The sequence below is a fragment of the Pinus tabuliformis genome, chromosome 6, assembly GCF_031772625.1.
Source record: "Pinus tabuliformis cultivar Carrire ecotype Pingquan chromosome 6, CPIR1, whole genome shotgun sequence".
Taxonomy (NCBI): Eukaryota; Viridiplantae; Streptophyta; class Pinopsida; order Pinales; family Pinaceae; genus Pinus; species Pinus tabuliformis.
Genome location: NC_142292.1, coordinates 732,678,951 through 732,693,977, shown reverse-complemented (window position 1 = coordinate 732,693,977; position 15,027 = coordinate 732,678,951). Strand labels below are relative to the sequence as shown.

Sequence of the window (15,027 nt, the reverse complement as noted above, 5' to 3'; positions counted from 1 at the left end):
AAGTATGGAAAAGGAGGAAAGAGAGTCAGAACCAGATCAGACGCCGCAACCGATGGATCCGCCCAGGGACAATAAGGGGCACTCCCATGTCTTTGCTATCTCCCAGAAACGTCCCCATGAGACTTCGTCCTCTGATTCAGAGAAGGAGTCCCCGATGATAGAGAACTCCAGTCTTCAAGTTGTTCTAGCCCATCCTCCCCATGAGGGCTGGACAAAAGTTAACAAAAAGAAAGGGAAAAAACAGTGTGGTGTAGTCACTGTCCCGCAGGGATAATAGCCTGTTAGTTAGTTCTTGCTCTCGAATATTCTGTTGTAGTTGAGAGTGTTTCTTCCCTCCAAGACCGAGGTTGATGAATCCATTATTTCCGGTCTGTCGGTCTTTTGTTTTTCCTGTAGCTCTGTGATTGTATCTTTCTTCCGGGACCGAGGTTGATGATTACATCATTTCCGGTCTGACGGTCTTTTGCCTCTCCTGTTTGTACTATATTTTACTTAATAGATTTAGTCTTTACCGAGAAAAAAAAAAATAGTAGAGGCAGGCATATAAGTGTGAATAGCAAAGGAATCTAAGCCATGAATGGTTTAAACACCGCCCCTAATAGATGAGGTAGTTGACCTTTCTCCAAATACAATATAATAGATCCAATGCCATGTACATATACATATCTAGCAATACCGCTTAAAAAGCCATAAAAACCATCAATAATATGACATCCACTATTAATCTATTTTATTTTTAATTAACCATCAATAATACGACATCCACTATTAATCTAGTTTATTTTTATTTTATTTTAAACATAACCAGAAACAACTATAACAAAATAAGTATATCAATGAATAAGATTGACATTTGAAACAATGATGGGCATTGATCTATCAATTAAAAATCCAACAGCATATAGATATATAATTTACTATAATTTTTTTTAATTTTAAAATCAAAATATAATAATATATTATAAAAATAATTTGTATTAATTTAATTATAATAAAAATCTAATTTGAATTCAACATTGGATATCAAAAATAAATTTAAGGAAACACATCAAAGGGAATCCTTATTCATTGTCTTTTTAATAAAAGGATATCATTCCAATTGATCAATTTGGCTTCAGTTGTCACCCAATCTGGAAACTCTATATTTACTCGACTTGTTTGAGAAAAAGTTCATTTTAATTAATAAACTGATTAGACCTTTACATGATAAGGGTCAGTTTTGGTCAACTTGTTTTGACGAGCATTTTCATTAATAAATTTAAGTGTACTTTATATTATTAATAAAGTTATATTGATTGCAGATTTGGAAAATGTTTTGGCCTCACTATCAGAGTGAGAAATATTCTAATCTACAATCTGACATAAAGATGCCTTCACGTCTTAGTAGCGTTTCGGTTATTGTCAACATTGTTAACATTGGGATTACTCTCGGTCTTCAGGAACATGTCCTATTTATAAATATTATTAAGAATTGATTGAAAATTTATGTTTTTGTGTATCGCTGAAAATTAATTTGAAAAATAAACATAAATAAAACTTCGTTGTTTTCCAATGTAAATTTCAATGGTAGAACAGAACCACTTCAAACTTCTGCAACCATAATATTGGATTATTATTATTGTATTTGTAATAAATGATGTATAAAGAGAGATTTCATCCAATACAATTATATACTATTAATGTGGCGTACCGAGATTATGTACTATACACAGTGGTTCGGTTCCCGCTTCACTGAATTACATTCATTTGTGGCTTTATTGGATGCAGTTTTTAATCGTCAATGGACATCTGATTTGGTATTTATTTACATACAGCAAATTCTCCTTTTGAATGAATTGTTCACAGATGTAGGATCGAAACAGCCTGTGACAAGATGCCTTGTGCCAGGATATTGTAAGTATTTTCTGTTGGATGGTAAGAATCCCAGAACACGTGTTTCGTTGGTTCACGGCAGACTGGGGTCAAGGGGGTGCACAGTATTGATGCCTCCAGCAAACCCGTTCCGCAGCAACCTCTCCTCGCTTCTTCAAAGCCTTTCCACACATTAATCTATAAACGGTCACCGAAGTCCAAACACAATTGCGCTGAAACTTATTCAAGCATGAAGGGATGAGAGAGAGAATATTACCATATTTACTGGGATTCTTTATGATGTCAAGCAGCTTATCATATATGTCAATATAAGCCATTTTAAGACCAGGAAGTGTGGGTCTCAAAGTCTCCAGTAAGGCTGCAGCTTTTTGATTAAATGACATCGCAACACCATTAAATTTATCAACGCACGCGTTACGGAACAAATTGTGCAGAGTAATTTGTGAAGGCAAACATCCAAACGGAGGAAGACTGATGAGGCTAAATAGTGTGGCACCTTCACTGTAAATACCCTGTCACAAAATCATTTGGTATCCACAATTATATCACCGCCACGTTCCCATTAGTAATTTATTTATTCATGGTAATAAAAGAAATCCAAAATTTCAACTCATTATCACAGAGTTTTCTTTGAAAGCTGCTTCTTCATGTTGACTCAGAATTGTATAAATCTGTATTCCAAAATAAAAACTATTTACTTTTCAATAATTTTAATATAACTTACTTATTTCATCATCAATGGTAAACCAATTCATTCCTTATCAATCTTTGTTAAAAACACTATGATCCAGTAATTATCAATTTTATTAAAATCTATTGCATCAAATCCCTTAAAAAATAACAACATTGAAATTAGAAATTTTCTTAAAAACGATTAAATCAAATCCTTATCAATTTTGATATAAACAGTTCAACACGTTGCTTATCACCTTTTATACATACCAATTCATTCCTTTATCATTTTTTTAAAACAACGATTAAATCAAATCCTTATCAATATTGATATAAACGGATTAACACATTGTGTATCACCTTTCGTACAAACCAATTCATTCCTAATATATTTTTTTAAATACACTATGATCAAGTAGTTATCAATTTTATTAAAATCAATTCAATCAAATCCAATTAGGTAATTATCAATTTTCTTAAAAACGATTAAATCGAATCCTTGTCAATATTGATATAAACAGATCGACCGTACATTGTGTATCACCTTTTGTAAAGTCTAATTTTTTTTATCAAATCATTATCGATTTTGATATAAACAGATCAGACATTATTTATCACCTTTCGTAAAGTCTAAATATAAATATATATTCTTCAACACGAAATATCATAGTTAATGTGAAGTCAATATGATCACCTGGATAAATTTTGAGAGAGAGTCGAGAAGATGATCCTGAAACTCTGTAACATTATACTGTGCTCTAGTAATTGGATTGATATAATAAGTATTGGTGAAGTCATCGGTTCCAGTACTTATCACAAACAAGGCTCCCGATATTATCTCGCTGGCATTCTTCTCGCCTACCATATTTACGAGCTTCTTTCGATAAAGCTTGAAATTTTCCAATTGTTGTCCCAGAGTTAAAACTTTCTGCATGAATTCAATATTATATTTCAGCTATGAAATGCTTTTCTATATATCTAAATCCTTATATCGGTGTAGCATAACATATAAAACATATACTAACCATGGTATTTGAGGTAGTATCATCGTATCCAGAAGCAGCAGAAGCAAAACTGGCACCTCTCAGAATTCGTGCTCCTTGGAATTCTGGAAGGCCTGCCAACCTGGCTGTATACAGTGGGAAAAATTAAACCTAGACATTATTACCCACAGATAATAAGAGTACTAGAATTGGAAAAAATAAAGCTAAACATTTTTCCAATGGATAATCACAGTCATAGAATTGTGATCATTATACAGAAAACTGTATCGAATCAATTAGAAGAACTTATAAAAGAAGGCTGCTATCAGTTCCTATGTCCAGCCATGCAAAACTAGCCATGATATATTTTGCTTCTACATTAAAATAGAAAGTGAAAAGAGGTGAATGGTAGTAAGTACAAACTTACAGAGTATATCTGTTACTAATTTTCCGTTGGTAAATCGACCAGTGGGTTTATGATCCATGAAATCTCTCCCATATGGAAGAAAGTTGGCCTTTGCAATAGTTGCTAGTTCATTGTTATTACCAGGGTCTACAGTGAAATCTCCGAAGAAGTATATGGCTGGCACCAAAGGCTTTGTGGCCCTAGTCTTTGTGTCACGTAATGCTAGAAAAATACTGAGACATGTGATAAATATAAAAACAATAAGACGCCGCTCCATAGCTGATACTTTGTCTGAATTGCTATGGCACGCCCACCTTAAATAACAGCGTAATGGGTTTGCATCGGCAGTTGACGATAGCGATGAGTTACTTGCCTGCGTGACCTGTCAAAGGATGGAATTTGCGTGACGGATCACAGAGTAGAATTTGAAAAGGTAAATTTGCTTATCCAGTGCGATTAAAAGTTATTGTTATGACTATTTTAGATTAGAGTGTGTTTACATCGAAGTTAATTTATGAATGGAACAACAATTTGTTCAAATAATGTGATGCCATCAATTCTGTGAGATTGGGTTGAGTTTTATTATGCTTGCATAAATTGTAATCTCCACAATTCATTTCCACCTTCAATTTTTTATTAAAATTTAAATCCAACCTATAATAATAATAAGATTAAACTTCACAGAAATTAATACAAACGTTTGCTGCTTAATTTTGGAATTAAGCACCTCATCAATACACATTGTCGGGGCTGAATTAATTAAAGCTGATGTGAGAGGAAGATTGTCAAGTCATCTACACGGAACAAACCTCTACTTTATCAACGCTCAGTTAGGTTTGAAAATGACTCGTTACTTTGTTTACTTTGCTTCACAAAAGTGGAGATTTCGAAAAATATGTTAGAATTTCACCATCAGGAGAGATCCATCAGATTCCAAAAGAAATTACGACAGATTTGCAACACACGGGGTACATTGCTCTAGAATCTAAAAACAGTTAGAACACATCATAAGGGAAGATTTGTATCCGAAAATTTATATCCTATTATGAAAAATGAAAAGGAAACGCACTTCTTAAATTTCACTAGGAGTTCGCTCTGTATGAAGCTCGTAACGTGGACATAACCATCTAATCCTTTAAGAACTCAACCCTCACAAGATACCTTAAGAAACACTTCACGCAAAAATATATTTATATCGGATGATTTCACCATTGCTTTCTTTTCTAAAGTTGGTTTGGGATGCGGTGGTTGAAGAAGGATGCACACCTAGATATTTTTGGTTCTGGTCCATCCGTATAAAGACCTATAGTGTGAGGTTTTAAGAGTATGGATTTGCTATTTATGTAAAGCTCTAAGGTAGCGTAATTGAAGATGTATAATTTTCTATTATTTTTATGTGAGGATGATGGTGATGTTTTGACAATATGGCTTATTTGTTTTATCATTTTCTATTTATTAATAAATAAAATAAGTGTTTAATTATATCTTTTTATTTTTATTTTCATAACCATAAGAAATATTTTAAATTACGAATATCAAAGCATTAATATCTATATCAAAACATATTTCAAGTTGTATGATTATGTGTTTTTGTTACCCTTCAATTTTTTTTTGGGCTAAATTATTGTTTAAAATATTTATAAAATAATATAACTTGAGAAGCCTAATTTTTAATTAATATGTACCACAAAGCATATATTTATTCATATTTAGAGTTTCAAAAATTTATTTATTTATATTTAGTGTTTTAAGTTTATTTAGGCATACTTTACTTAATAGGTAAAATGGATTTTTTGGCATTAATGTGACAATAAAATTTCTGGCAAGAGTATGTTTTCTTTGTTATTTAAAATGCATTTTTGAATACATAATTGGATTCAACACCCTAAACAACCTTTGAGACAGTTAAACTTTGCACAACTTAAACTCATGATTCTTAAAAATCTCTACAAAATTAACAAAAAAAATGATAACAATGTAAAATGACAAAAAAGAAGAAGAAAAAATGATAAAAAAGTCATGTCATTTATTAGTTACACTATTTATTTATACCTATTACCTGTAAAATATGTGATTTACAAGTGGTTATTCCAATAAAATTTACTAGATTTGTTACTTAAAATTTCACTAGTAATGATGAAATTGAAATTGTATGAGTGATAAAGGTATTTAAATAGCTTTATATTTGTCAAATTTTTATTAAATTTAAAATTGGAAAATTATTTTAACATCATATTTTAATCACTAAAATTTACATTGAATTGAAATTTTTTATGAAAATATGACCAAAAGTATGAGGAAATTAATAAATTAATTAGAAGATATTATCATAAATCCCATTGGAGTAAGGCTTAGCAGAGGTTGACTTTACCTTGATGATGGTAAAAAATAAAATTGTGATCGATTGACTAGTGTCAAATTTATGTTTAAATGTGGAAATTAATTTAGTGATGGATTAACATGTGAGTTGGAAGTCATTATGTATTACATTCAATTATGAAAGTTATGTAAAATACTTCATTATCTAAAAATATAAATATTACGTTTATTGTAATTAAAAAAATATGTCTTGATATTTTATTTTTTCATATTATTGGTTTTGAACTTCAACTTTGAAGTTATTAAACTATGTTTTTAATTAAATAATTATTTTTTCTGTAATTAAGGTTATATAATTTTTATAAGATTTTAAATAAATTATTTGAACTTCTTTCTTGTAAATATCATTATCTTTTATGAAATTTTAATAGACAATTGTGTGCATGTGAATGTGGTGATGTTGGTGGCATTATCAACTACCATTCTATAATTTTTGTAGATGATTGTGTGTATGTGAATGTGATGATGTTGGTGGCATTTCTCACCACCATTTTTCTTTCCCTTCATATATTAGAAAATGTCTTTGACATATCATAATGTTCTTTCTGGAATAACTATTATGTTTTTTTCAACTTTAGATTATTACATGTTTGTATGTAAGTATGTCATTCTTATTGTTCCAATCCAGATTAATCTTCAAGCATTGAATTAGATAAAATATGAATTCTAATAGCCATCCATTCTAAATGTAGGCTAGCAATGTGTAATATATTCTAGTCGATAGCTACAAGTTAACATCACCATCTCATTATGGACAATTCAATGCTACTATAATACACCTTCCTCCTAAAAAGTGGCTTGCAAGCAAAGCTTCTTGCAATTGTGTTCCATTCTGATCTTTGAGGTTTAGGTACAAACTACACATTTATGCAATTCATTAATAGGAAATATATGCATATCTTAGTTGCAAGTACAAAACAATGATATGCCAATTCTAAATTGATTACTTTGATAACATAATGCTATATAACTAATATCAACCATGAATCTCCCTTCCCAAATAGGTACCCGGAGTTCTTATATATTAAGAAGGATATACCCAGCATTATTTTATGTTTTTAAGAAGAGCATTCCAGGTATCATTTATTGATTTTATATCTACAATTTGTAATAATTGTGTCTCCATCAAACTTAGGACTAAAATAGCTAATGATTTTGAATCCCTTGCTTCCACTTTACTGCTCCATTTGATTCAAAGGGAATAAGGATCAACCCATTAATGTGTATATAAATATTCTTGTATATCCATTTATTTCATCTTGAAATAGTGATACCCATTGCATCAACCTACACAAGGGGTTAGCAAAAGTGGCTCAAAAGCTTCACATAATGATTGGACTTATCATGAGTCATATTCCTACTCGAATGAAGATTGTATTTCTCAAAATAGATCAAATTATCATACTTTATATGGAACAACATATATAGGTAGCTTAGAATGATAATGAACTTGTTAATTTGCTTGGCCTTAATCTTGAATATGGTTTGAAATTTATATGCACATGAAGAAGCTAGCCTCTACAAATTATTTTACTAGAGTTAGACCCACAAAGCCAATACGAAGTAATTTTTATTAATATTAGCCAGTAATATTATTGTCATTGAGACTCTAAAGGCATGAACAAGATCACTAGTTGAGGATTTGAGTGTTATAACACATTATCCTCATCTTGATCCAATAAAATTGACCAACTTACTATCTTTTCTACTAATTTTATATGAAATAATACAAAAATTTCATCAAAATTAATTTATAGAAATATGTCTACACTCTATATTTTATGGAGGTGAAGGTGGCCATGAAAGTGGTACCATAGAAACATACGAAAATAGAATGAGCTATATTTTCTTTCCTCTTCTTTTTAATACTAATGAGATTCATAAGCAACAATGCCAACTATAATTAGATTGATAATAAAGCTAAGAACATTGAGTAGAACATCCACTTCACTTTGGTCATGATGTAAAGGATAGTGATCCAGAAATGAGGAACTTAAGTCGATCAATGGAAATGTAAAGGAATGAAAGTCAATGCTTATTTATACAATTCACTAATTCTTATTATTCTCGTCGATGATTATCTTTGCAATTACAACTCAAATTATGGAATTATAAAGTACCATGTATGCAAGCTTTTGTGACATGAAAATGTGTCACATTATATAGGTGTGTGCCAAGGAATTTTATTAAAACTTAGTTTGTGTGTCTATTTATAATATCGTGAACAACATGCCATTACAACTTGGAAATCATTGCATGTTCAAATATAACAAATGAAAGTATTAACAAGAATACAACCTTAATTTATCCCATCAAGTTTTGGGATAGTAAGAGAAGATGGATGATGCTTGAAATGCCAAGTGGATAATGCAAAACATCGTGGTGCAAGATATCCAACTTACAATGGTTAAAGAGGCGAACTAATAATTAAATTGTCACTTCTCTACATCATTGTTAGGGATTTTTGTTTTAATTGATTGAACCTACTCAACATTTTTGAAATAGATTTGTTAGCGATATTGCACTTTTAAGCTAATATATGATTTTCGATTGGACAAGTTTTGGCTTCTATAGATTTTATTACTCCCTAACGAAGGTCAGGGCACTGCAATGATTACTTTTTTTTGGTTGACTTTACATTAATTATGATTTGATTATTCATATTTAAATTTTTGCCACGAAAATATTTTTTTATTTTTTTGACATATTAAAATTAGTTTTTTCTATCATTCTATTAATGGAGAGAATTGAAATCTTATATCTAAGTAGAAAATGAGTGATAATGATTGAGTTGGAGATATAACCTAGCATTTGATCCTACTGGTAGTCTTTCCAATTTAACTTTGAACATCTAGCCTCATGATTTAAGTGTGCATTTTTTTACTTTTTAATCATGTTGTCATCTTTGGATTGTATTATATGATTTTAGACAATATTGTAGATAGTAAATTTTGAACATAGTAAAATATTGTACAGAGTAAATTTTGGCATCATTTTTTCTACTGTTTTTCTCCACCACCACCACCATAGACTATAAGTGTTGGGGTTCTTCACTATTTTCATTATGCATTCTACGATTTAATACATCACTTTGAAAATCACAAATCTTGAATATGTAAGTAAGATTTATGCAATAATTTGTTAGCTAAAGAACTTTCTGATTATTGAATGTGAAATTGAGTTTGTAGTAAGATACGTTATTTTTTGTTCATGTATCATTGATTCAATAGTAAACACTTTTTAGTATACACAGTTGTATCTTTCTTGCTATGAGGAATTGTCGATAGGATCTTATTTTTGCTATGTAGTATACTATTGAAATATAAATGTATAGGATCTTATATTTGATATTCTTACTTCAATGATATAAGTTTATCTTATATTCTAGTGTTCATTAATTTAATAAAAAAAGGGAGCTACATAAAACTACTAGGATTTCTTACTTGTTATTTGATTCCATTAGTTGTTTTCCAAGAGTATACTTCTTGCATTCCATAGTGATGAAATGTACTTCATAATGTCGATTGGTATGGAAGTATATAAACACGCTTATCACAGTACTCTATGACTTTTGCAAGCTAAATATACAAAAAAATAGAGGATAAAGATAACAGGTTCGAACTTGTCCAATTGAGTGGTTTGTAGTTCCCTTGGATCTCCCTAGCTAATTTAATGGTAGATGAAGCAAATCTTAAAAAGAAACAAAAATCATAAGCAATTATTATCCACTTCTTTAGTTCATGGTAGGAACCAAAATCAACCAAGGGCATACTTTTTTTGGACTCACAGGGTTGTGAGTGTTGGATAGAAAGAGAGCACAAAAAATTTAACCATTCAAGTTAGCAATTGTCATTTTTAGTCCCACTACATTGAATGCACACAATAGGAAGAATGAGATCCCATCACCAACTATCTTGTACGGAAAATACATGCATTTTTCTCCTTCTCATAATGGATTTGGGTTTGTCATCTCTACTAACCATAACATGAAAACACTTTGTACAATAGTAGACACTATTATAGATATCTTATGGATGTCTTCCATCTTCAATAACTATTGTGTTTGAAATAATTATGTTAGAAACATAAACTCTTGAGATTAATTATTGTGGATCAAGGATGAACTTGTGGATTTTGATAGTGGCTTCCCTTCCCTAGCGCACTCCCACTAAGAATATAAGACAATTTATGAGAATAAAATGACATGTTGGGAAGCCAATACTTTTATTGAATTCCCACCCTTAATTTCTTTGACAGAAGGGGTTTTGAACTTTGAATTCTCTAATAAACACCCCTAACTCAATAATTTCAATCATTACAAAAGTCTAATGATCACCAACGTAGAGATGTTGTAAGAAGTTTGACTTACTTATAAATGTGTATAAAGCATTGGCCTTTAAACCACAAAAACATAACCTTTTTGAGGTCAAATTCATTAGTTATCACCCTTGGTTATGCACAATTTTTTTGCTATCTAACTATTCTAACTACCTCTACCTTGGCCTTTTTCCCATGCTAGTGTTGGTCATGTCTAGATTTCTCTTACTCTCGTCCAATAATCAAGAATGTACTGGGAAAAGGGCCCTTAATGTATATGATGCCCTAAATGAAAACCATAAACAAACATCATTTCCATTAAAAATAGTCATCTGTATTGGCGAAGGTTATTATTGTAGTACCCCTATGTTTCTATAATAATTGTTTTCATTTTCAGACCGAGTTATGTTACTGTGGATGGAAAGAAACCCAAGAATTTTTGGTGAAATAGATACATTAAAATGCTTCTGTAATAAGTAATTTTATTAATAAATAAAAAGGTGTTAAATTACTTGGGAATGAGATGCTTGAGTAAGAGATTCATGCCAAAGAAAGAAACACTTTCAAAATCCGAAGATAGTATCTACTGCAACCACAGTTTGTAGAGTCGCACTGTGTGAAAAGAGTAAAAAAATTTTAGGTGTCATATCCACCGTCGTGAGCAACAACTAGAGTTGCGGTCTATGAATCGCCTCGCAAAGCCACAGTAGAACCGAAGAGATAAAGAGCCTACAGTCGTAGCTTGCAAAGTGAGAGTGTGTGAGATGAGCAAGCACGACTGAGAGAAAGGCCGAGAATAAAAAAAAATTCCACCCCAGCGTCCACCAACCGCTCCTGTCACCAAGTCGTCTGAAAATATATAAGGCCTCGATATTTGCGACGGGTCTCCACGAAAAGTCAACACAACAAAATACGACTGCTCTTTTCGAAAAGTAAAGAGTAAGGTTAAAGTCATAGAGGTTCTTTTGAGTTACGTTTTTCTAATTCGGGGGAGGTAAAAGAATTTTCTACAACGAGGTTATAAAGTTTTATAATGGTTGTTTTTTAAGGAGGCATATTACAGGATATTTTTTTAAAACCTAAAAGTGCATGGTATAATAAGAGGTCTACGCTTAAAGAACAGTTTAGGTCTTTTGAAAAGTTTTGTTTATCTATAAAACATTTTGGCTTCTTATCAATCATGATAATTTTTTGGGTGAAGATTGTGTTTTACGAGGTGCATATTAAAAACTATATTTTTTTTTGGGGCGATATGGAATACAACCTCATGCAATCAGGAAAGAAACTATAAGCCAGAGGAATGAAAACAGTCACGGGTCACAAAGAGCGACTGGAGAAGATTAAGAAAATGAATAGAAAATAAGAGGCATAGATTGTTGTCGTGTTTAGAGAGGTTCAAGCCGCATCTAAGGAACAAAGAAGTCTAGCAGAAGACAAAGAAGAAATTGGGGTTGATTGGTGTAGCATGGATCTTCTACCACCTCCTTTGTTTAATTATGCCCTAGCTTGGAGTTTCATTCAACAAGAAATGGATGAAATGGTTATGTGTAAGGTAGAAAAAACTATAACTTCCAAAGAATCATGGAAGATCTAGGAAGAAGAATTTGGTGCAAGGGGGAGTGACATGCAATAGCAGGTTATGTCACAAGTAAAAAAGTCACCCGCAGATCTAAGAGTAGATGAGAAAGACTCTGAGAGGATGATAGAGCTTGGAGAATCCCACTCAAAAGTGGATGATGGTTGTGAAGACTATAAAATTGAAACCCATCATGCAAACATGCATATGGATGAAGAAGATGCAACAAAGATTGCAGAGAGAGAAGTTGAAGCCTGTGTGTGTGAAACAGAGCAAGAGCATATAAATGATCGAGGACTCCACTATAACATGGATGGTGCAGATGATGGTGAATCCTATTGTGACGAAACACATGTCGATAATAATTGCAAAGTGATATGTGAATTGGTGCATCTAGCCATAGCTGATGGATTTGATGAAGTTGAAATTGTCAATGAGAACATGCATGCTCAGATAACCCACCATAGCGTGGATGAAAATTATGTTGATGTTGTGTGTGGTTTCTTTTTTGAAACAAGGATTGATTGTGGCAATATGGTAAGTGCCACGTTTGATGAAGAATTGAAGGTTGAAGCTGCCACTGTAGCAGAAGATATAAAGCAATTGGAACTATTCATGAAATGATATATGATATAACAACAATAGATGATCAAGAACATGATAAAGTGATTGAAGTTTTTTTTATGAGAATATCCACTAACATCATAACAGTGGAAGACAACTTCCATGCAATGAAAAACAAAGAATAGAAGGAAGAGGTAGAGAAGGAAGCTCCCACTGAAGAGCATAATAAAGATGTTTTTAACCTTGTTTTTTAATATGCAGGTGTTCAAAATAACATGGGAGCAGAAGTTGAAAACAAGGTTGTTAATAAGTTTGATGCAAATTTGAAGCTCATTGAAGAATGGATTCATAAACTAATTGAACAAATTGATGCAAGTCTTAAAGAAACAGCTGGAATATTAAAAGAATTGAATGAAATTGTGAATGGTGATATTGAGTGTGCATATTACAAGAAAAAAGTACCAGTAATTGATGATGAATGTGAAGAGAAGGATATGGAAGTTTCTGAAAACAAGGAAGAATGTATTAAAACCCTTTTTGAGCAATGGATTCAAGAAGAGATAAGACTCTACTATCAAGAAATACAGTAGAAAGAAAAACAGGAATATGAAGCACAAGCAATAGAGGGATGAAGACAATTTGAAGATGGAGAGTTGTGGTAGCAGTCCATAGTTGAATGAATCCTTGAAGAGGAAGTTGTAGAAGACCGACTCAGATCAAATTCAAGACAAGTCAAGGTAACATTTCTACAACAACTAAAGAAATATGGAGCCTATAGTAAGAATGCGCAACAAATAATGAAGCAATTTCGAAGATATAGAATTTGGAAGAAGAGAAAAAGAAAATGCAAAATTGTAAAAGTATTGAGTCATTGTAAGCCTAGCTGAGACATATACTAGGAAACATTTTTGAGTGATAATTGAATCAATTTCTATTGTAATCCTAACCGACATAGTTAAGTCATTTTAAGTCATGTTAAGTCAAGTTAAGTCATGTTTGAATTATGTTGAGTCATATGTTCGCAATTAACGGAAAGTATTAGAAATTGTAATTACTCCCACATGTTTGGCTAAATTGGGAGACCTGAGTCAAGTCTAGTGAGTTCGAGTTAAGTTAAGTGAGTTCGAGTTAAGTTATAGTTCGGGAAAAGTCAAACTTAGAGTGTTTGTGCATGTGAAGTTATTTTAGATGAGTCGTTATTCGTAAAAGGTTTAAATACCTCTCATCGAGTTCATTGTAAAAATCAAATGTGTGATCAATAGAGAAGAACAACAGTTTCTATGTTTTATGTGTGTTAATTTTTGTGTTTCTTCTCTTTGCCTTTCCAACAATCTCTACTAGTATTCACATCAAAACATAATATAAGATGTAACGCAATTTGTAAATGATGTAACAGAGTTTGTAAGCATAATAGATGTTTATGTTTTACAAATATAACAAAAACATCTATTACGCTTACAAACTGCTAACGACCACTAAAAACAAGTCAGTGTAATCACATTTATATCTTAAACTAATTTGATCTTCGAATTGCAAATATTTTTCCATTTATTTTAATAATCAAATGATTAGTGTTAAAAAATCAGTCTTCGTGGCTTTGTCGTCTTTTGTTGTCCCTTTGGTATTTAGAGAATGGTCTGGTTCATTTCTAGCCTTCTTTCCATTACCTAGCGAGTTGGTTCCTTCCCCTCTTCCTTTAGTCACCCTTTTTTGAGCATGGCTTGCAATCAAAAACAAACAGCCTGGATAATTAATTCTTCACATCACTAACAATTTCCAATTGTGTTGCTCGCATAAAAATTAATGCAGATGGTTAAAAACCATGGATTAACTTGGATCACCCTAATCAATAGCATTTATGGTCTCTATTCATCATTTTAATTGATTGGATATGGATTCCAGATTCTGCTGTCTTATCCAAGAGAATCTGCTTAAAATCCATTGTGACTTGTGAGATGAGTGAGCACTATGACTTGTCTATTCCATTTGTCCACGCCTTTCGCCAACCGTACTTTCTCTGCAACTATATTCCATTTTCCCACGCCTTTGGCCAGCCGTACTTTCTCTGCAACTATATTCCATTTTCTCACGCCTTTGGCCAGTCCTACTTTCTCTGCAACCATATATATTTCTAATTCCTTGAATTTCTAAATAAAGTATTAATGAGGTTTTTAAATAAAAATAAACCGTAAAAACTCTGCAACCATATATATTTCTAATTCATTGAATTTCTAAATAAAGTATTAATGAGGTTTTGA

General features: G+C 31.8%; 1 protein-coding gene across 1 annotated transcript; it reads right to left on the bottom strand.

The window, feature by feature from the left end:
• Nucleotides 1–1,646: 1,646 nt before the first annotated feature.
• On the bottom strand, nt 1,647–14,892 carry LOC149260806 (GDSL esterase/lipase At5g03810-like). Its single transcript, XM_089460971.1, has 6 exons — nt 14,782–14,892; nt 4,075–4,315; nt 3,570–3,673; nt 3,239–3,472; nt 2,129–2,384; nt 1,647–2,033 (listed from the first exon to the last, which is right to left on the bottom strand). The coding sequence occupies exons 1-6, from the start codon at nt 14,890–14,892 to the stop codon at nt 1,840–1,842; spliced, it is 1,140 nt and encodes a 379-aa protein (XP_089317097.1). The 3' UTR covers nt 1,647–1,839.
• Between the last annotated feature and the right edge of the window lie 135 nt (nt 14,893–15,027).